At 48.8% G+C, this 21,483-nt stretch overlaps 6 protein-coding genes across 6 annotated transcripts; 1 reads left to right on the top strand and 5 right to left on the bottom strand.

Annotated features, from left to right (window-relative positions):
* Positions 1-2,071: 2,071 nt before the first annotated feature.
* Positions 2,072-4,000, bottom strand: N7458_005966 (WD40 repeat domain-containing protein; the record flags this gene model as incomplete). The annotated part of the gene is made up of 1 exon (XM_056909348.1): positions 2,072-4,000. The coding sequence occupies one exon, from the start codon at positions 3,998-4,000 to the stop codon at positions 2,072-2,074; it is 1,929 nt and encodes a 642-aa protein (XP_056765052.1).
* A 501-nt stretch (positions 4,001-4,501) lies between these two features.
* On the bottom strand, positions 4,502-6,801 carry N7458_005965 (esterase/lipase family protein; the record flags this gene model as incomplete). The annotated part of the gene is made up of 5 exons (XM_056909347.1): positions 4,502-4,561; positions 4,609-5,436; positions 6,022-6,303; positions 6,365-6,415; positions 6,481-6,801. 5 exons carry the CDS (start codon positions 6,799-6,801, stop codon positions 4,502-4,504), a joined length of 1,542 nt encoding a protein of 513 aa, XP_056765051.1.
* Positions 6,802-7,371: 570 nt separating this feature from the next.
* N7458_005964 (uncharacterized protein) lies at positions 7,372-8,733 on the top strand (the record flags this gene model as incomplete). Its single annotated transcript, XM_056909346.1, has 4 exons — positions 7,372-7,417; positions 7,476-7,582; positions 8,081-8,625; positions 8,685-8,733. The coding sequence occupies 4 exons, from the start codon at positions 7,372-7,374 to the stop codon at positions 8,731-8,733; spliced, it is 747 nt and encodes a 248-aa protein (XP_056765050.1).
* A 5,753-nt stretch (positions 8,734-14,486) lies between these two features.
* Positions 14,487-15,278, bottom strand: N7458_005963 (uncharacterized protein; the record flags this gene model as incomplete). The annotated part of the gene is made up of 1 exon (XM_056909345.1): positions 14,487-15,278. The coding sequence occupies one exon, from the start codon at positions 15,276-15,278 to the stop codon at positions 14,487-14,489; it is 792 nt and encodes a 263-aa protein (XP_056765049.1).
* A 1,246-nt stretch (positions 15,279-16,524) lies between these two features.
* On the bottom strand, positions 16,525-17,061 carry N7458_005962 (uncharacterized protein; the record flags this gene model as incomplete). The annotated part of the gene is made up of 1 exon (XM_056909344.1): positions 16,525-17,061. The coding sequence occupies one exon, from the start codon at positions 17,059-17,061 to the stop codon at positions 16,525-16,527; it is 537 nt and encodes a 178-aa protein (XP_056765048.1).
* A 701-nt stretch (positions 17,062-17,762) lies between these two features.
* N7458_005961 (uncharacterized protein) lies at positions 17,763-18,211 on the bottom strand (the record flags this gene model as incomplete). Its single annotated transcript, XM_056909343.1, has 2 exons — positions 17,763-17,787; positions 17,838-18,211. 2 exons carry the CDS (start codon positions 18,209-18,211, stop codon positions 17,763-17,765), a joined length of 399 nt encoding a protein of 132 aa, XP_056765047.1.
* Positions 18,212-21,483: the final 3,272 nt, after the last annotated feature.

Genomic DNA, 21,483 nt, shown 5'->3' with positions numbered 1-21,483 from the left:
TGTATGAATGAGAGGGACGAGTAATTTCTGGCCCGCCGAAAGGCTTTATTTAATGACCTACTCCTCGACCAGTCCAAGAAAGGTCATCGCGACCGCCGTGTACTATCTCAACAGAAACCCCCAGATGGATTCCGAATTAATACTTCAACTGACAGCATCGATGGCTGCATCAGTGTGCTGCACATGAAGTTTTGTTCTCTGGCTCCTCTCAGTCAAGGCTATGAGCTGGCAAAAACTGAAAAATGAACCACTCATTGGCACTCAAGTTGTCACGGGTGCTTTCACTGTCCTGGGTACAATTATCTGCGCTCTGTTAGCAATTATGAAAGCAAACTCTAAACGCGTAGGTTGTTCCCTAGGCCATTTCACCTTTCTCTCTAACGAGCTACTAGATCTACCCTGGTCGGTACTACAACTGGAAATAAATATTGTGCTTATGGTGCTCATTTTGAACGAGGTGAGGTTGATGAAATAGAAGAAGGGCAATCCTGACGTCTGCAAGTATCTATGCGTGTCTACTCTACAACACTGGGTCACCCATATGATAGCTGCCTTATCATTCATGGGCGCAATCACAATTCTGTCACTTGCCATCTGTTTTCTGGTGTGTTTCAATTTATTACTCTGCATGATGCCTGTGTTTTATTGACCGAGAGATGCAGGAGCAGCGGAACATTTTGTTTAGCTTGTATATGATCATTTCTTTTGCCGGACTCAGCTTCATCTATGCGCAAATTATTAGAGCCTGGGTCATTTTCGTGAGGCCGTGGCATATAAACGCAAGCACATTCAAACTGTTTTGGCACTATCCGTGCCCCGCGGCTTCTAGGCAGGAACGAGCCTTGTGGGTGGCGTCCACTGGCTCTGTTTGGTTGTTTGTTATTTCGTTAGGCTTGACAATTATTGCCTGTGTTCGAACCAATCTGCAGACTCAAATTGTGACGGTAAATATCCTCGCCCAAAGATCATCACAAGTTACTCACACGTTGCATAGATCCAAATTGCAGTAACATGCCTCAGAAAGATGGCTACTTCATCTTGCCTTCTTCTCCCTCCGCAGAACAACCCGGATGTATCACATTCACATGAAAGCGCGTTAAAAGAGGATAAAAATTCACAAAAAAGCATGAGGCTGTGAGAAATTGTTGGCCAATGACTGTGCATCCTGGATGCTCTTGAGCGCCTTTTCCGGTGCACACCATTACTGTTGCATCTCGAGCGATTGACTTTGCTGAAGTACACCGATGGTAGTCAGGTTCATTAAATATTATTGGATAAATAACACCATCTTCTCCACCTACCAACTAGTGGGTCAATCAGTGACAAAGACCAATCAAATGCTGGCACAAGGCAACCAAGCAACTACAGTGACGCTTAAGTTTGGATGTCCCCTTCTAGAGAAGCGCTGCAGGCTGAAGGACAGCGAGAATAACAGTATTTATTGTGCAGAAAGCCTTGTGCGAAAGGCTTCCAATGGGCTGGTTTTGTGAACAACTTCATATGCTATCTTTTTGCGGACAAGGTGGATCCCATCGTGAGCGTTCTCGTCTCGCGCCTTTCTTCCTCGCTAGCCAATGTGCCTGTGAGCCCAATGGGACTGCGAGCTACAGTTATGAGAACAGCGAGGAGCGGAAAATTTGGACTGAAAGACTTGTATTCTATATGGACTGTCGTCAACGACCTGGTGCCCATATGGCTACTCAGCCGTATGTATTAGCAGCCAATTGAATGTCCCTTCTCGTGTAGCCTCTCTGAGCCTAATCGCTGGCTCCAAAGCAACCCAGAGTTATGTAAGCTGGCTCTCCAATCATAACTGATGTCTCGCTTGACCGCCAACGAAGAAGGTACTGCAAGGGCGATCCTACGCATCCGATGTTTATATTTGTCACTCTCCAGAACAATTTCCTTAGGGGATTTATGAAGCATGGACAGGAAAGTACTGAATTGGGTAGCTTGGAGCAAAAGTGATTAATAAGCAAGCATGAGAGGGAAAAGGTTTTCATTATCAGCGTCACGGCATATCCTGGTATTTTTCCACATTCATTCTTTTCGACTAAGACATGCTGGCGTGCTAGTACGATACATCAAGTGCATTTCGGATGATGACGATGTGCTCTGACCTCGGAATATATATCCTGTCCGAACGAAACTGGATCAAACTCATATCCCCTGCAGCAAGCCAATCGTCAGGTAAAAAAATGTGTCTCTGAACGGGATGCTCCTCATTAGAAGAATCAATCCAAGTTGAACAGATCCAGTTTTCCTTGTTCAGAAAAATGAGACGGTTACCTGGGACTTGCACCATGGCTCCTTCGCTGCTTTCCTGGGAGAGAAATCCCAAAGGCATGGCAATGATATCACTGAGACTTTCAATGAGCGGAAAAGGACATACAACGCCATGTGATAGAGCAATCTTGTCGTTTAATTCCCTCATGGGGATCTGCAAAAACTGGGAGCCGCTTATGGATTCTTTGGTCTGACGTGTTGTGACCAGCAACAACATGGATGCGTCTGGGGAAGACAAAACTCTCTTGACTTGGCATGTTGCCGAGGTCGGATGTAGCGTCATACTCGACGGTTCAGTTTTCACATAATCCAACAACCCTAGGCCAAATGTTAGATATGACATGGAGTTGTCCAGTGAGATGCTGGATACAGTCAAGTGATTGTGCCACTGGTAGATCAGGACGTTGTCAGGGCCCATCCCAAGTATCAAGCCATCTTTTGTGGGGTGATTGATCCATCTGCTATGGCTCCCTAAAGAGTGATGACTCGCTTTCATATTGCCCGTGCCAAGATCCCAAGTCAGCATGTCGTCTTTCGTGACCACCAGAAGAGCCTGGGAGGTTCGTTGGAAGAGGATTTGTTCTACACACGACTGCAGCCTGATTGGGGTCAATTGATTGGACCTATACCTTTCATGGTCCATTGACATGATAAAGACTCGGGCACCTAGGTCCACAATCGCAAGATATTGCTCATCAGGGCTCCAGAGAAGGCGCTCGATCCGTACCCTGGTGGGTAGGTCCAAGAAAGACCCTGTTCCGTCGCGAAATATCACTCGGATTTGCCCATTCGCATAGCCAGCGCAGTATGCAGATGATCGTTCACATGTTGCCAAAGCAGTGACAAAGGAGTCATCTTGAGTCAGCTGAGGGCCTTGCGAGAGGTATCCTGATGAGAAAGGGACTTGGCCGCGTTGGTGGGAGGCCATCGTCGCAAGCAGAGAAGGTTCCCAAACTATGCATTTGGAGCTTTGGATGCCATAGACTTTCCCGCCCCCCGGTGCTACGGACAGCGCCAGAATGCTGCTTTCGGATCCGCGAGCATGATATAATAGCGCTAGATCGTGTATTCGTCGGACTGTGACTGTGCCCGCCATATCACCAGTGACGAGAAACTCTGACGTAGCATTGTATGACATCACGGACACCGTGTCAATACATGTCGCTATTGGTGCATGGCGGAGAAGGTCCAATATCCTCAGACATCCATTCCCCTGGCGGACTATTAACCTGTCCGGCTGCGGACACCAGCAAAGCTGAAGTACATCGCTTTGCGGATAGGACAATCCTCCGAGCCTCTCTACACAATCAAAAGACTGAATATCCCAGACTTCTATAGGATCACCGCGGAATCCCACTGCAAGAAAGTTTGTTTGATGGTCAAAAGTGGCACAAGATGGATTTACCCAGTGACTCGCCGTCTCACGATGTGCTCCAAGATCGATGGTTTCGCAATTCTGAGCAGAACCGTCTAGTATCACCTTCCGGAGGACGTAGTCATCAGAAAACATGAATATTGCGCAGTCATCCTTGGCAAAAGCCAAGGCTAGGACAGTCGTATTTGGAGTATTGCTAAAGGTTTCAGAGGGCCGTTTGGTGGAAACGTCCCATAGCGTAGTCATTGTAGGGCCATATGTTGCCAATTGATTTCCGGACCGACTGAATTGAAGGCCCATCACACGCTCACGGTGGATGAGTTCACAGTTTGAGTTCATTTTTGGCGAATCATATATCAACACCAGACCTTCTTGTGTTGATGTGGCAAGGGCGACTTTTTTTCTGTACAGGCGAGTGCCATACCGCGGCAACCATGCTCAATGGTAAATGCCGCGAGATAATTATCCCATTCTAAAAAGGGGAATCCGTCCACGGAAACACTCGAAATCCTCGCGAGTGGCCTGATAAACGACTTGAAAGGGCAGAAGAGAGGGATTAGTTCAAATATCACTTCTGGATTGCTGAGCAGAGGGCCGGAGAAACGCTCAACTATCATGCAAAGATCAATAGAACATCTCTCAAGAAATGTGATTTGTTCAGGTAGAACAGTATTGCTCCTCAATTGAGCTATGATGCGATTGATTGACAATGACGCCGCAGTCATATACTGGAGCTCTTTGGAACGGGAAACCGAGAGGATCCAAGACAGAACGCCCTGTCCTCTGAAGAACGCTACCAACAGGCTCAGAACTGGCTCTTCTCCACTGATTTCGCATTTCTCAAGATGACAAAACCAAAATGACCTCGCGTATTCTTGAAACCCGAAGTCTTCCTGTGACCTGGAACCGGTAGCAGCGAAAGCATTTAGACATGAGAGACAGCTCACAAGGATCGAGCGATGGGCCAATTTCCGATCAACATGTAGGACAGACCCCTTGTCCAAGATGAACTGATGCGCGGTTGTGTGCATGAGCCTGACTTGAGATTTATTGTCAACCGTAACAAAGCGCCCGCAAACTCGGGTGATGGTCAGTTGCAGGTCGATAAATTCCACGCCCAGACACTTAATTCCGTGATGCAATTGATCAATTGTCAATGGAACAAATGAGTGCAGTATCCACGGCATCAGAACCTGGGCATCGTCGTGGTCGTCCGTTGTCCACCGAGCTTCCAGTTCCATTTCCATTAGTTCGTAGTAGGAAGCAATGCCTTGAGGGGCCTTGTTGAAGACACTTTGCAACCGCTCCTTTCTTCGGCAATTCTTGATCTCTTTATATAGAAGGTGGGCGCATAGATAGTTTCCATCGGAAAATTTGAGGATGCGAGTTGCAATATCCGATTTTAGGTCACCAAGACCGCAGAGATTTTCAACTCTTTCCGTGACGACCAGTTGCAGATCATTTCTCACACCGTCAAGAAGTCTTAAATCCAGGGCCTGAGGCTCAAAATCCTCGTCAGACTTGTACAACAGGTCGATAGGCTGATCTATCTCACTAGCGACTAACAGACGCAAGGGAAGACCAACGGCCGAATGCTCCTCCAACGCCGCAAGGAAGGATCCTGGATCATGGAATTTGTCTATGTCGTCGACTACCAAGTAGGTTGCAGACCTTATACCGACACTTAGGAGACTTTCAATGAGAATTCTCCAAAACGTGTACCACGAAGAGCAGTCAAAGCCCACTCGCTGCTGCGTAAGTGGGTTTGGAATCTGCTTTAGCGAAGGCAGCAGAGTTGATAGTTGGTCTCGCAAAGATCTGAGGAGGACACCTGGTGATAGAGAGGCTCCTAAGGAAAGAGGAGCAGAGAAGAAACATAAAGTACACCTGAGCCGCATACTGAGTTGCTTTGCGATGAAGGCGGATAGCACAGACTTTCCGCTCCCGGGTGGTCCACATAGCGTAAGTGTTCTAGGCCTGCTTTCCTTCGCATGCATCCAGGATAAGAAAGTTTTGTCTGAGAAAATCCATTCGCAAGTCCCGGGTAACCAAGCCGGCAAAGACGCGAAGCTTTCTTGGTCATGATAGATCTCGTCTTCCAAAGTTTGCCTGCTATCACTGCTTCGGTGTTTGCCTCTAAACGGTCTTCGGGTAGCATCAACAATCAGCTTCCTTATAACGCAAAGAAAAGCTAAGTAGTTTCCATCACGACGACTTCGATATTTGCAGATCATGTGGTGGTCAGTATTGAGTGGCATGATCATTTCTCCCGGGTGACCTAAGGTTGCGGAGGCCTTCTTGACAACCATCTCGGACCTGTCAGTATTTTTGTATTGAGAGACAAAACTAGGCGAACTTACAAGATTAGTCAGAGGAATTCCACGTGTCTCGCAAAACGATACAATAGCAATATCAGGTAAGTTTTCACGGAATCCTCTATCGATATCACTTAAGACACTAGAATCTGAGCGGAGTTCCGTGATATAGGGCTTTGAGAAGAACCCGAGGCTCATTCTGCGAATCGTGTCGTCCACGAGATCCGCAACTTCAGAACCATGGTGGGGAGTGGCCAGGAAGATCATGGCATATGTGGAATGAACCAAAGACTGGTATGTAAAGTCCTTGATGCCATTATTACAAGCCTAAGAGGCAGTTAAGCAGGGGAATACTCAGTATGAGACATATATAAAAGAAGAGGCATACTTGCTCCGCAACCAGGCCTCCCAAGGAATGGGCAACCATAATGATAGGGATCTATGGGAAGTAAATGTAAACTCAAGCACCGCGAAAGCAACGTACATGATGATGATGATACACACCTCACCAAAAGGGATCTCTCCGGTAAGCTCATTTGCGGCAACCTTCACCCGAGCAAGGAGCTCCTGCGAGAAGTCATCGATGCAGGAAAAGTTCTTTGTAAATGCAGGCCAGATGCTTGAGTCGTAACCGTACGTTGTTATGCGCACGTCAGCCAGGCCCGGTTCCTGGTGCAGCCACCCTGGCCAGAAAAGCGCCAGATCCTTTTTATAGCTCCAAGTATAATGACTCCGGCCGCCGAGGCCATGGATGAAGATGATATCTACTACTGGTTTGCAGTGCCCCGGGCTGTACACGTTTGTCAAGCCAAGAGAATTTGCCATTTTTCTGCTTAGTTGGGGCTGCTTGTGATTCGGAAGCTCGGGGCGTTCGCTCGACATCTTAAGCGTCATTGAGGTTAAGAAAACGGATACGGTCAGTATTGATCAAACGCCGTGATTCAGGACAAATAAAATATATAATGGACAGATACATAACATCTGAGCGGACAACCTGCTGATTTATTTGGTTGGTATTTTGGGATGGTGAGCACACCATCCGCTATAATTAGGGACATGACTTTAGGTTGCTAATCAGACCATGTTCCTGGTTTCCCCTCACTTAACCTCCAGTTCCTGCATGAGGGCGCCTAAACAGATACCGTTGGGTGGGCGGTGAAGACGTATAGCCAATCTCATTGGTTCAGATTGTCTCCTCAGATAGTGTCTCGTACGCATGCATTTCATCACAAAATGGGCGGCTAATGATTGGCACTCCGTACGTGTCACATGCAACCAAATTTTGGGCTCAGACAGCAGACACCACTCCGATAATTATTATAAGGGCTGCCTATGTTCCATTTCAATTCTAGTTGGCACATCGGTCTTCTTCACTTCCAATCTCTCTCTCAAAGAATGAACGAAAATCCTATTATCTCCCTCGAGAGGGCTGTACATGCATGTAAGCACTTGTGTTTCCTTCATCCCTCTCCAGTCTCCTGCAGGTCCTGATTGCGCAGGTTTCCCGCCAGAGCAACAACAGCTTCAAGTGGTCGCAGCACGCCCGTATGGCGCATCGTCAAGGGGCCGGACCGCACGAGTTACTGCGCGGCTACCTGATGCCTCGGTGAGAGAATTTTTTTGCGAGTGAGCGGCCTTTCCCCGCATCCGCAGCTCTGTGCAAGAGTGCTCTATACTCACTCTTATTATTATTCCTCTCTGCAGTGCATCAATTCCTCCTCTGATGCGATAATTAAAGCGGAATTCAATTCCCTCCTGAGCCTCTACAATGGAAATCCACATGTAGTGCCGAGACCGCATAAATGGGGTAAGATTCAAGACGAAAATAACGGGGCCAAGAGACAAGAGACAAGAGACAAGAGACAAGAGACAAGAGACAAGAGACAAGAGACAAGAGACAAGAGACAAGAGACAAGAGACAAGAGACAAGAGACAAGAAAGAGAGAAAGAGAGAACGAAGGAAAGAGAGAAAGAACCAGACCAGGACCTGGTGAATAAATGGGTTGGTCGAGGAACCCAGCAGATCATAGCAACATACTTCATCGTGTGTGACTTTGTTCATTTTTCCCCCTACCTTCCGTCCCCTGCCGACCTGTGTGCGCAGTTGGCACATATTAACCAGGTCTCAGCGACGACAGGCAAATTCGGCAGCGATGTCCCACACTACCAGGCGGGGTTCTCCTTTGAGCCAGCGTCGTATAGTTACTGGGCCGATTGTTTTACCTCTTGGATCACAGAGATCTTTGACCAGGATACTGCTGTAAATGGACAGTGGCCTGCGTACGAAGCAGCCTTCAAGGACTTGATTTGCAAGACAATCCCGAGACTTCTTCTCCCTCTACAGGAAAATGGGCGCAAGATTATCCCAGTCCTGGTTCATGGCAACTTGTCTACCAATAATTTAGGCATCCGTCTTGCTGACGGAACGCCAGTGCTTTTCAGTCCCTGTGCGGCGTATGCTCATCAGGAATTCGAGCTGGGTGTGTCGCAACTTGCAATTGGAGGACTGGATAAGACGTTCGTCGATCAGTATCTGAGGATGGTCCTGCCGAGTGAGCCGATCGATGAGGTCTACCATCGGATTATCCTCTATGGCGTCCATTTCAACCTACGACTCTCAGCCTCACATGCCGGACAATTTAGAGAAAGGTATGTGAGATCAACAGTGACGGTGGTTTGTCCATCACAATAGCTAATGCACAAAGCAGAATTTATACTGATATGCTATTTCTAAATGGCATGTATGCAGAGAACTAAGAACCGACAGGGGACATGTATGGGCACCAACATTGTCTCTTCGCAGCCACGCGAACATGCAGTGGTGTTAAACCGTGTACCTCCGAGCCAAACGAATATCAAGCATCATTGTAACATTGTTTGGAAAGGCTTAACGAGGAACGGATACATTCTTAGCGGTGTTAACATCACTCCGGGATGTCTCAGGCCTTTGGAGCCTGGGCAAATTTCCCAGGGACAGTAATGCTCATTCCCAGAGCACTGGTAGACTGTACAATTATGATCCTGGTTGAGAAATGTGTTTCCGGAGCAGACCGTGAGAGTGAGCATGAGGTTCTCATGATCGGGGTTGTCGAGACATGTGTATGCCTTATTACTCAGGCAATATTAGCTCTCTCTTCCTTTTCCCGAAAAATGTTTCAGCCCTTCCGAACAGATGGGTAGTGTTTATTGATTATTGATCACGATTTTGGTTGTTTGATAGTAGCCGTGACGTTAAATCGGTTATCGCTTTGATGGCGATGGCCAACGCTTAGAATGAAGATATTGGTTAAATCTTTCTTCTCGTCAAAAAAGATTTAATAAAATGAATATATAAATTCAATGTGTTCGATTGTATCAAAAATACATCTTTCCAGGGAGAGACCACCTGTTGACCATCGTCTCAACGCCGCTGTAAATCATATTTGATTGGATGATGGCCCACCATAACTGGACACCGTGCATTCCCTAATACCTCCCCCCTTCCCCCTCACCACCCAAAAATCCACCAGCATATTTCAACCAGAACCAGCAGCCCCACAACTCGCCTCCCTACTGTATGCTTTTCGTGATTCCCAGGCAAAATAGAATAGATTCAGTCTCTTCTACAATGGCCATAAGGCCCTCCCAGTACGGTGCGCTGAACTGCTCAAGCCCTGTTAACAGCCCCAAGCCCCAAGTGACAGGGCTCCCCGCTGCTTATCATCATGGGAGTTGGTGAGAGTATTTTTGATCCATAAATAGTGATTGGTGCGGAAGATCGCCTCGTGGAATCCGACTAATAAACGTCTTGACGTGCGTTCAGGAGCTGTTTTGTCTGTTATATAACTATGAAAACTAAAACTTCACACTGTATCGCATGGGGCAAGAAGATGAGGCTGAATTTAAGGCTCTAGTACCCCCAGCCACATGCGACGTCGAACTAAGGGGCTGGGCCAGTGGACGCAACTTCCTAGATACCAATCATTTAGCGCCGAACTAGGGATAGCCAGCCTTTGAACAGAGGCCAAGTGTTTCTAATGAAATTATACTAGCTAATCAATATGGAGCTCCCTGGTTCAGCGGCCCTATTTTGGAGGGCTTGGTTGCGAGTGGAAGCGACAAGGGATTGACGGGCGCGATATTACCAAGAAGGGCATAAGTAGCTCCATGTAATCTCCTTATCGTCTCTTGAGTCTAGTGTCAAACCGCAGCCCCTCACTGTATGCTTTTGACGCCGGTTTTAAACGCGAGTCCTCTCGACGTAGTCCTTTCAAGCCAAACAGGAACATCTGAGCTATGGTGGCTGCTTTTTATCAATTCATACCAGATATCTCGATTATCGAAGTGAGCAAGTAAAAGGAGCAACTTCGCTGCGTGTGGGTCCCGCTTCTGGATCTCATAGTATAAGATCATCCATGTTTGTAGCAAATTACCTTGTTGGTACTGGCGTTCAGGATTTGACTGCAGCTGTAACTCGGACCAAGATTCTTAGTAATACTGCAAGTACTCGGTTGTGCTGGTTCCAGTCTCACGTATGAAGGCCCCGGCGATGACGATTGCCAATAGAAGTCCATCTAGACGACTAGCTAGAGCAAGGGGATCTATTAATGTTAGTATTATCACTCGGATCTGTATATGAAAGGACTTGGTACCTGGATTGCTCTCAAGTTCGCTAACGGTATCTCTAGCTGATAAACGGGTGCTTTGCGAGAGTAGTTGCATTGTATCCTTGGTGTCCAGTCTGTTAAGCTGAAAAGACTTCCCCAGCTCAGCCAACCTTTGGAGCCGAGATATAAGAAGAATGGAGCCATGATCGGCAGTAGGGAAGAATTCTCCGATATCATATGCATACCCGTAGCGCCATTAACGGTGGAGTATTGATCGATGTTGTCAAAAACGATTAACCAGCGCGAGTTTCCGTCTAACGCTAGCCAACGTAAGACATGCCTAGCTCGTTGCTCCACCTCCTCATCATAGACTGCCTCATTATTCTGAGACTGTCCTGGTAATCGGGGCAGGATAGTGCTCAAAGATTGCAAGAGCATGCCTCGATCCTTGCCACCTAGCCAAAAAATGGCAGTAAAATCGTCCTTGTGTGCGACCGCGAAGCGAATAGCTAGCTGCGTCTTCCCTATTCCCCCAAGCCCATGGAGAATCGCAACTTTTCGTGACCGGGGATTTGTTGGCTGCAAATACTGCCATAGCTGGTCTAGCTCAGCTTGCCGTCCTAGAAAATTTTCAATCACTGGCACACCAGTAAGATCTAACGGAACGCCAAAGCGATAAACTAAATATATAAAGGACTATTCAGCAATGTTTTCTAATCAGATAAGGAGTAATATTGCTTAAGACTTAGCGTCTCTTACCAGAGTCTGGTAGAGTATCTCGTGCCGTTGGGGTACGGTGGATTTTATCGGTTGGGACGACCAAGAGAAGCTCCTTCGCATAGGCCGCCGCGACGGCTGCCGCATATCCTTGCTATGCTTTATTCTTGTGTGAGTCGGCATAGTGCAGAGATACCTTAATCCATGTCTCACAATGAAAAAATGGCAGTTGCCACCCTCAGTCTTAGTTCTCGAGCCTCCGCGTGCTGCCCAAGTTTGTCAAGTAATCTACCTAGCAGACTAGCACGATGGATCGAATCGGGATGGTTTTCTCCCAGTAATTGTTCCGCCTCCTTTAGTCGCGCCCTTGCCCAGCTCACCAACTCCGGGTCTTGTATGATCTCGGACTGATTTTGCTTCTGTAGGCCCACCGCTAGCGTATCGCAGTGACTTGGCCCATTGATTTTCTCTATAATCGCTCGCTCTATCTTCTCTCTATAAGAGCCGGATCCTAGCGTTGGTTAGCCATCGTTCCTATTATGCTAGGAGCAAGCTATTCATACCGTTGCTACGGCTGAAGATGTTTCTCTGAGTCCGTGCCAATGCGGAAGGTATCTGATTGCCCAACGGAGATGGTGCGTCTGCTACCTGGACCGTAGCTTGATCATTCATCTTTTGGCCTGTAAGGGTGGCATTCGGAACGCGGATAGGCAAAGAGGAATGGGTGCCATCCATCTCTCCTATGCTTTCATACTGCCGTTGATGCACCTGGCCAGGGACATGAACCTCCCCTTCGACTGTTTCCAATTCTTTGACATCACACTGCGTGCAGGATGGTGTTGTGAATGTCGTACCGCAACTATCACAGAGCTTAACGGTGACAGTCTGTCTCGGGTGTGGCTGACTGGCACCACACTGCGTGCAGAATGGCGTTGTGACTGTTGAACCACACTTATAACAGAGCTTGACGGAGACAGTCTGTTGTGGGTGTGGCTGTTTGACACCACACTGCGTGCAGAATAGCGTCGTGACTGTTGTACCGCAGTTATCACAGAGCTTAACCGAGACGGTCCGCGGTGCGTATATCTGTGTCTCTCTATTGTAGCCCTGACCTCTTACCTCACCCCTAGGTGGGTTGTGAGCAGTGGCGTGTTGCTGCATTTGCAGGATCTGGAACCGCTGCCCGATGCCTTTTATGCACGCGGAAGATGACCACAGCGAGCCCTGCGACAGTGGCTACACCCTAGGTTGCAGCCGACGGCTATGCCAGTCATAATACCGCTCGATAACCCGCCACCGATGACGTCGTAGTACACGGATACAGTGGTTAAGGGTGAGGTTGACGAGACGATAGTAGGACGGGTGGCAGCGGTTGCGTAGATCACCGTAAACGTCCCGTTCTCCGCGGGAGAGTGCCTCTAGAAGAATTGTCACTAACGCTAAACCAAGAAATATTTCGAAGATTCTTACATATTTTTTTCTGAGTGATAGTTCAACGCTGATCGGCAATACCTTCAACAAAGTACAGACTGCCCGTATTATAGCGCAGCCAACCCCAGAGATAGAGAAAAGCATCGCCCCGGCCACGACATCAGCTAGGAAGAGAGAAGTACCTAGCTCAGACCACAAGGCAGATGAAGCAAACCTAATCGGGTTAGCGTGGCAGGATTGGCAAAATTCTGTCTTATCATTGGCTGTGTTCTAGGGGCACTGAGGAAAGCCCCCATATCTGTGCCTTTGGCCCACCACAACGGGAAGCGGTGTGGGGGCCAAGGGGGACAAATCAACCCGTTTGTAAACGCCCATGTAGTCTCCAACAGCTCTAGAGAAAGGGGAAGGCTGTTTCAGTGTGTAGTGTATTATTGATGGATTTAAACATCGTTCACATCCAGTTCGACAGAGATTCCCATCCTGCGAAAATATTAGGAAACATATTGCAGAGCACTGTCCGATGGCAGTCTGACCGGACCGACAGGTCGAAGTGGGAGAACCACCAAACGTAGAAATCGTGCTGAAATACCAAGTAATGAAAACAAGGTACTACAAAAAAGAAATCAAATACGCGATTCACCCTTGATGTGTTCTTGCCCGGGTTGTCCTCAAGTATAAACCAGTGCGCAGAGGCCTGGATGTCTCAGGAAACAGAACCCAATCTAGTGCAGAACACGAAGCAGCTGATAGGTAAACGAGTGTTCAATCAATACCGTAGTTTTTGGCGTGCTCTCACTCAAAACACTCTGTATACCGCCGCCTCCCTTTCCACTACGATATGTACCAGGCACTAAGTTATATTACTTCAACTTCTGCCAGAGACTATCATGTAAACACGCACGAGCTCTGGTAGACATGTTCGTTTACGGAGCACCTCGCAACTTCTCATCTGACTTTCCTCCCCTCGGCTATTCTCTGCCTGACAAAATTATCGTGATCAAAGGTGCCATTTTTCGCCACCAGAGGAGGGCCTCTGCTCATGTCCGATAACTCCTCTAACCACGGGTAGGTAGATATTAGCTGTGGACTGCGAGAAAGGGAAATGATACAGCCGAAAGGTGATGTACTACCTGGTGGCCGCGAAGCAGAAGGTATGTTGCGGTGATCGTCGGCTCTTTCGTGTGGCCTGCTTGGGATCTTATCGCCTGTCCAACCAGAGGCTTGCTCCAGGCTCAGGTTGACTAAGCGCAGATCTTCGCTGATGTTTGGTCGCGTCACGTGGTCCACTTCCATTTGGATGAATTCGCCCGTATATACTGCAAAAGCATCAGTGATCGAATGCAAAAAAGGGCGGAGAGGAATGCAGAAGAAAAGTCAGCCTCATGTTTTATTGGAACAACATCATTCACGGCGACATCTGTGCCAGGGCACCCTACCAGCGATTATCATCTTCCCACATTGGCTATCAATGTACCCCTCGACCTCCCTCGCTGCGATGAGGTCTTCGAATAGAGACTGAATACGCCTTGATTGCGGAAATCGCCCGTGGGACTCCTGAGGAGCATCTGGACAGTAGATCCGCATTTGTAAAATCTGCGAGTTGTTAGCGGCACGACCACTCAGAAAGCGATGCCCGCTTACGTCAAACCCTCCGGTCCCATCAAGCCCCGTTTGCTGCTGACCCATGCTCGCTGAACTAACCGAGGCTTGCGTATCCCCAGAGTTCAGGGCAGGATTGCGCTGTCGGTCGAGTTCAAAAAGATGCTGGATGCTGTCCTAGACCCACGACTTATATCTGGACCGCTCAAAGATCCCTGGGACATGATTAGCCGAAACAGATGCTTCAACTATTCTGGGCTCGACAAGAAGCTCCAGTTCAACGATACTGCTCCAATCCACCGCCCACAGAATCTCCAGCTTCCGCACCACTGTCTCTCTCCTGCGACTGCCATGAACCAGCTGTTGAATGAAGGGCAGAATTCGAAACAGGCCGATATCTTCAACCACAAACAAGACCGTGCCGTAGTTTCCAAAGTAGGGCGGGTGTCCAAAGGGTCCGAACATGAAGACCGGGAAGCTAAAATTGGCCTTCACCGCCTGTAAAGCGAGTCTCTTGGTGAGACCTCGGCGGTAGTGCACGAGAAAGTGTAGACGGCGGTTGGAAGTGTGAGAGCCAATATTTTGCTGTTGCTCTTCTTCTTCTCCCACATACGCCACATAGAAAAGCGGCAGATGGAGCCAAGAGCGATACCCCGATCGCGGCATCCACAGTTGTACATGCTGACCGGCCTGGATATTCCACTGTCGGGGTGCCGAGATCTCGAGCCAGAGGAGTTGTTTGGATACTCTTGCCTCAGCTTGGAGCCGGACGTCTTTCCAGGACCGAAGCGCGCTCATTGTTTGTGCCCACAAAGCCCCACATGACATGGCCCACTGGCCCGCCGCGCTGACCAACACCCAGAAGTAGACTGATCCAGCAATTCGCAGATGGTATGCGAGGAACGCTGTGCCGCAGATTGCCAACAGATAGTGAAGTTTGAGCATAAGCTGAGGATGGCGTCGCAGCATTACGGCAAGTGTAATTGGTAGCATTGCAAGAAAGCTAATCAGTGCCTATATTCCATAAGCTTCTTGAATGTGGCGCCTAACGGAAAACGATGAACAAAGAGATTTAAATAATTACCCCGAATGCGGTCAAAAGAGGACCTGATAATGGTGTCGACCGTTGGGCGAGTTCTACTATCATGGTGCCGTGGAGGGCGCAGTGGACAAGACATACCCGACCCACCCAGCGGTGGACCCACGCCAGGGTATCCCGGCTCAAGCGATAGAGACTGGATATCTGGCTGAACGTGGGCCCGGCAAATAGTGGAAACAAGTAGATGACGGCCATTGAGCCAGCCCTCTTCTGCACTTCGGCAAAAGAGTGAGCGGCAAAGACCAAAACAACGACATTCGATGCCAAGAGGCCAGTCAGTAGGAGACAATGTACATATGACAGGATATCTAGACGATATAGGATGCTGGGCACTGGGGACTGAAGGAATCGCCTCCAAGAGACCGCACGTTGCAACTTCAGGGACCAAGCTAGACAATCCCGTCTAATGCGATAAAGCAGACAAGCCAAAAGGATCAGAGCAACACAGAGACCATACTTTCCAGGGAGGGAGACCCTTGAGAGCCAGTGAGCGAGTTTAACGGAAACTGGGGCCATAGTGTGGTCGCACGAAGGTATTGCCGGAAGAGAAGGATGTTGATGCTTTCGATGCTTTTATATGAGGCCTTCGTTTGTTTCGGTTTCGAGTCAAAGCCAAGCTTGCTCGTGACACTCCGCTCCGCTCTCTGGGGCTGCTAGAAATCTCTATCGGCGAAGACTGCGCGTGATGCATTTACAACTGAAATCGGGTAAAGAGACGTGCCATGATAAGCCCACCAAGTCTATCAGCCTTCGAAGCCTCATGAAACAGCCGTATGTGGAATAGAATCATGAAGCCAACCAACTGCGGTGGAATGATCCATGATATTTGGGTAATTGTCGTCTTCACTTCCACATGCCAACGGCAATTCACTCCGACCGGCAATCCTTCTGAAAGAAATACACACCACAGAGTTTCGGGGACGAATCAGTGCATGCAAACTCGCGATCATTCTATCTTGTCATGAGTGAGGTCATGCGAAATATTTTACGAAGTGTGTCAAATGTTGGGTTGCACAGAATATGTTTGGAAGATAATTTGTAGAAAGAACATTTGACCGGTGATGGTTTACGCTAACCCACCATTTACAGACAGGCTATATACTATTTTCTGTAGAGCTAGATCCATGAATTTCGGGACCGTTGGATACGAATAACCCTCCACTCTCGCTTCCAATTTTGTTCTGCCTTAAGCTCTCGCCGTTTAGATTCGTCCAGCGAGGCCTTCAAAGCTTGGATTGCTTGCAGCAGGCGGATGTTGCCCACTGGATTCACCTCAGGCTCAAAGTGATATTGCAGTATGAGCTGTTGGGAGACCTCTAATGCTGCCTTTGACAGACTGAGAAAATTTTCTCGGCAAGAAGCGTAAAATTCGTTTTCATGCCTTTGCTGTTCCCACTGGCGAAGCTTACTGTCTCGAAGCTCGGGTAACGACATTCTGTGTCTGCTCTTGGACCGCTGCAACCGAGATCGCGTAGTTTCTAAGGCCATACTGGTCCCGTGAGACATTGCAAGTTGGTGATCAAGGGTGTTGATCTCAGGAAGGTTGAACTTGAAAGGAGGTATCACTTCCTCTAGTGATGGCAGTTTCGGCGATTCAGGCGACCGGCTATAGATACTGGAAGCATCATCCTTCGATACGAAGGGATCGGACATGTTGACAGGAACGTGTGAGCTGTGAAATCGGCTGTGATGACTCTTCTTACTGGAAATTATATATGACAAATTCATTCGTGCGCAACTGTAGGAATGGCCACCTTATTGTGAATGCCATGGTTATTTTTCAGGAGACCATCATCCAGTTAACTTGCTTCTAATCACCTTGCCTCATAGAGGTCGTATAATGATCCGCTGACAGTCATGCTTGAACGTTCAGAAAACTTACGGTCTGTCTTGGTTTGGGCAAAACTGTGCTGGGAAGCGAACTGAGTTTAAATTTCAACATGTAAATAATTCATGCATTGTACGACTACAGCAATGGCACAAGACTCACTCGAACCCCAACAAATCTATTATGTTCCTGACAACACCGAGCCCCTCAAGAACCGTTACTAGCGCAAACATATTCGTTCTAGATATCCGACTAACATCCGACAAACCATCCGATAGAAGAAGCAGTGGAAGTGGAAACTCAGATAGCGTATCCTCGGTATAGAGAATGTGTAAAGATGGAAGGTTCCATGCAGAGATTCCGTCCAAAATGTACAGATGACCGTAGCTTAACTTGGTGGTGTGAGGATTGAGTGTAGTCATTGAACCACTTAGATATACAACATCATTCGTAAACGGTATCTTATAATTACTATCTCTTATGAAATGCTGGAACGGGCACACTAAAATGCGGTGTCTTTACTAGGTCAGTTTTCGGAGGCCAGACTTGCCCTGGTAAGACAATTCGAACGGAGTTTCCACAACGACTCACGAAGACTCACAACCGCCTCCTCTTTTCCCCAAGGGGGGTTTCGGCGAATGCGATCCGCCTCTTGGTTCCACGGCGACAGAAGCATTGTCTTGTAGGCGGCCAGGCATTAGTCCGGTGATCTGAACGGCCAAAGGAACTCTGCACTTGTTGCTCATCCAAGAGCTTTTGAACGGATTTAGGAAAGCCTCCCAGTCGCGTCTGAGACTCGGTATTTCCAACTTGGATTGTGAGGGTTTCCTCGAGACTAGTGACCGTGAATGATACTTTCTTGCGATAGTATCCACAGTCATGACAGCCATTGTCCTCTCCAATTGAACCCAGAGGCCCTTGACGGTCAATCTGGAACTCTGCGCCCGGGATTTCAGCAAGAATCCGACCGATCATCTTCCGAGGTTCTGTGCTCCTGCAGAGGATTGAACCATCACAGAAGATCATCCCCTGTTTCACCGTTGGACATCCATCAAGTTCGAAGAATAATGTCCCTGTCACCAAGACGGCCCGAACTAACTCATCTGACACACTGAATGATGACTCAGCCAACTCATCCAACTTTTCCACGTCGTCCAACCACGGAAGCGGTCCGTGGAGCAATTGATTCACACGGTAGATGTCCGCCCGCATGTGGCTGGAAACATAGTTCAGCGCCTCGAGAAAGGCCTGCTCACCGTCCATGGAGGGGGACGATACGGTGGCTCGAATCAAGCGAGCAACGGCCCCGTCCTGCAAGATGCCACCTGGCCCCTTGTGGCGGGGCTGTTGGTCCGGCGCTGTATACCCCGTGCCCACTGAAACCAGCAGATCGGGCTTGTTTCGACCAGGCCAGATAAGAGTGGACTCTTTCAGGGCGATCGACAGCGGGTTGTTCGCTCGTACTCCTCCGTCTTGCAGCGGGCCGAACCCAGGGAGGTTTTTAGTTCGGAAAAACCTAGATGTATCAGCGTTGTCCGCAACTGGTCCGTTTTGCTCTTACCCTGGTGCAGCCACGCTACATCGTGCACTAGAAGACAGTCAGATTGATTCTACCCATGATAATGGCCTCACAGAAATAGAGGTGATCACGTACACTTCCCACAATAATGGATTTTCATCTTGGCTTCGAGGAATCAAGAATTCGTACGCCGACATCCCCGTATGCCGACCAATGCCACGGTAGTTGGCCACCAGGCAGGCTTTTCCGTCCGAGATTCGGCTGGCAATGATCGCTACCCGACTCCTGGTGCCGCATGTTGTTTCGACGTCAAAAATTCTGCGATCCGGCCCTAACGCAGCCTTCAGGGTTTCATCTAGCATATGATCATCATACTTCCCATCCAGGAGAAGACGCTTCAAACTAGAGATCCAGACTAGGCATTTGAGAGCTTGAACCGGCTTTGCTGGCTGCTGGAAAATCTTTCGTGCGAGGTCGGGGAATCGGCGGAAACTGCTGTCTGCGGTAGAATGGTTGAAGACCAAGTCCATGATATTCAAAGCCCCTAGGGAGAGTGTCAGGAAAACGCGACTCAAGGCCAGCTCAGCAACAGCGAGGCAAACTGAAACTTCGAACATACCCACACTGGTGCCTACGCACAAGTCAAATACTCCTGTCAGAAGATTCCCACCCGACCGTTTCTCTAAAGACCGAAGCAAACCAAGCTGCTCAATTCCACGAATGCCGCCGCCGTCGAGGCTCAATATATTCGGCCCTTTCGTTGGTGGCACCTGTCGCACTGCCAGATGAGCCTCGGCTCCGCACATCGGGCACTGTATGACCTCGAAGTAGTGCTCCGCGGCTGAGCTTTTGGACCCAAGTATTACCACGCAGTTGTCGCATATCGCATGTCGACAAGCCAACATATGTTCCGGTGCCCGGGTCAGGCAGAAGAAGCAACTGGTGGAGGAGTACAAGCCTCCCCACCGTCGGTGAAATCTGCTTAGGACGCGTCGTCGAACAGCCGCAGATGGGGTTACTGGATCGGTTGATTTGAAAAGATCCGTGAAGCTAGCCAGCACTCCATCGCAAAACTCGGACGGGCTCACACCAATACTCTGCGTAGTCCACGCAGCTGTACAGTCACTTTCGTACAGCGCATCAAAGACGTGGTTTGGATTGAAAGCTGAGATTGTCAGCCAAGAAAGCCAGAAAGCTAGAGACATGCCGGCCATGGGATGGGCGAGGTAGGGTCGACAAGTAAGGGAATGGGCAGACTCATAATGCATCCCTGGCGGATAGGCGTCTATCAAAATGGCCGAAGCGACAAACGTATTAACATCCTCAGCCTCGCAACCGATTTTCTGAGCTTGCCTCAAGAACTCCACAATGCATGACTTTCTACTCAGCGGTGATAGATAATTCTTTCGCGCTACGCGGAGACAATCAAACGCTGCAGTGTCTAGTCTTCGCATCTTGGTTTCCAAGTTGCTTTTCCAGAGTGCACAAAGATGAGTAGCAGAGAACAGCACTCTATCCTGTGTCTGTTCAATCCGAACTGACTGAAGTTTGTCAAGAATAATGCCGCGCAATGGCTCAAAGGCAGCTATGGGGGACAATTCGGACCGATCTCGTAGATCTACAAATGTGACTTCAGGAGCAAGCACGTCACCGGAATGGTCCTGCGGCACTGCCGCGGCCAGCTCGTGTGGAGCATAGTTTTGAGAAGTGGTGAGAACGATGAGAATTCTCAAGCGAACGGTAACTGAATGGGACCCCACCTGTATCTTGTGAGGGGGCTGATCAAGCAGCCGCTGAAGCTCTTGCATTTCAGACACACTATCTACGAAAAGGCAGAGGATTTGCGTCCAGGGCAAGATAACCTGTGAGATTATATGTAGGTTCACGTCTGCCGCCGAACCGCTTGTCCGTTGGGACACTGAGTATTGCCGAAATCTATGATCGGAATTCCTGTACAGTGCTGGGTCCGCACAGCCGGAGCTATTATAGGCACCACATTCGGCGAAGAGCACCGGATGGTCCTTTCCAGCAGTTTCCGTGCTCAAGTGTAGCCGCATGAGAGCAGCGGGGCCTCTGCGAGTGACATTGTTATGAGGAAAGAGAGCCCGAAGCGCCCTGACCCGATTTCCGTTTCCAGCGAAACAAACCAAGCAGGGATACTGAGTATCGGGATGGGTCATCCACTGCACCAGTGCTTCCAGCCGACCAGTATCCGTCAGGGCCTAGCCCGAGTTCCCTCTGGCGGTGTCGAGCCAGGCTGCCATTGAGTAGGAGTGGTAGGGAAGGAGCTTCCGTAAAAAAGTCACGGCGAAGGCATGAGACAGGGTGCACTTTATACTACATCTTAAATGACTGTTCTCTGGCCTGGAGTTTACCTCGTTGGAGAACACTCCAAAGTGACTGTTCTCCCGCAGCTTTTGTGACGCTGCAGTCGACAATGGGTAAGTCATAAACCGCCCCCATAAGGAATTGATAATAAACCTTAAGAATTTGACAGACTGGGAATATATATCACCGGGCTAGACGACAGCCGCCAACAGCCTATCTGCCCGCCCTCACTTCTGGGCTACGGTCTTGATCGCCCTCGGATGCCGACCTCTGAAAAGTACGTCTATTGATCCGCTTTGCGACGATGCAAATTCTCAATTAAAACGTCTTATTCCCAGTTGTGGGTTTGAAGGACCTTGGTCGGTAGTATTAAAACCCTTCAACTCTTGAATTCCGTATA

This window comes from Penicillium daleae (genome assembly GCF_028827525.1).
Source record: "Penicillium daleae strain IBT 16125 chromosome Unknown utg000006l_segment0_segment0, whole genome shotgun sequence".
Lineage (NCBI taxonomy): Eukaryota > Fungi > Ascomycota > Eurotiomycetes > Eurotiales > Aspergillaceae > Penicillium > Penicillium daleae.
This window is presented reverse-complemented; position numbering and strand designations above follow the sequence as displayed.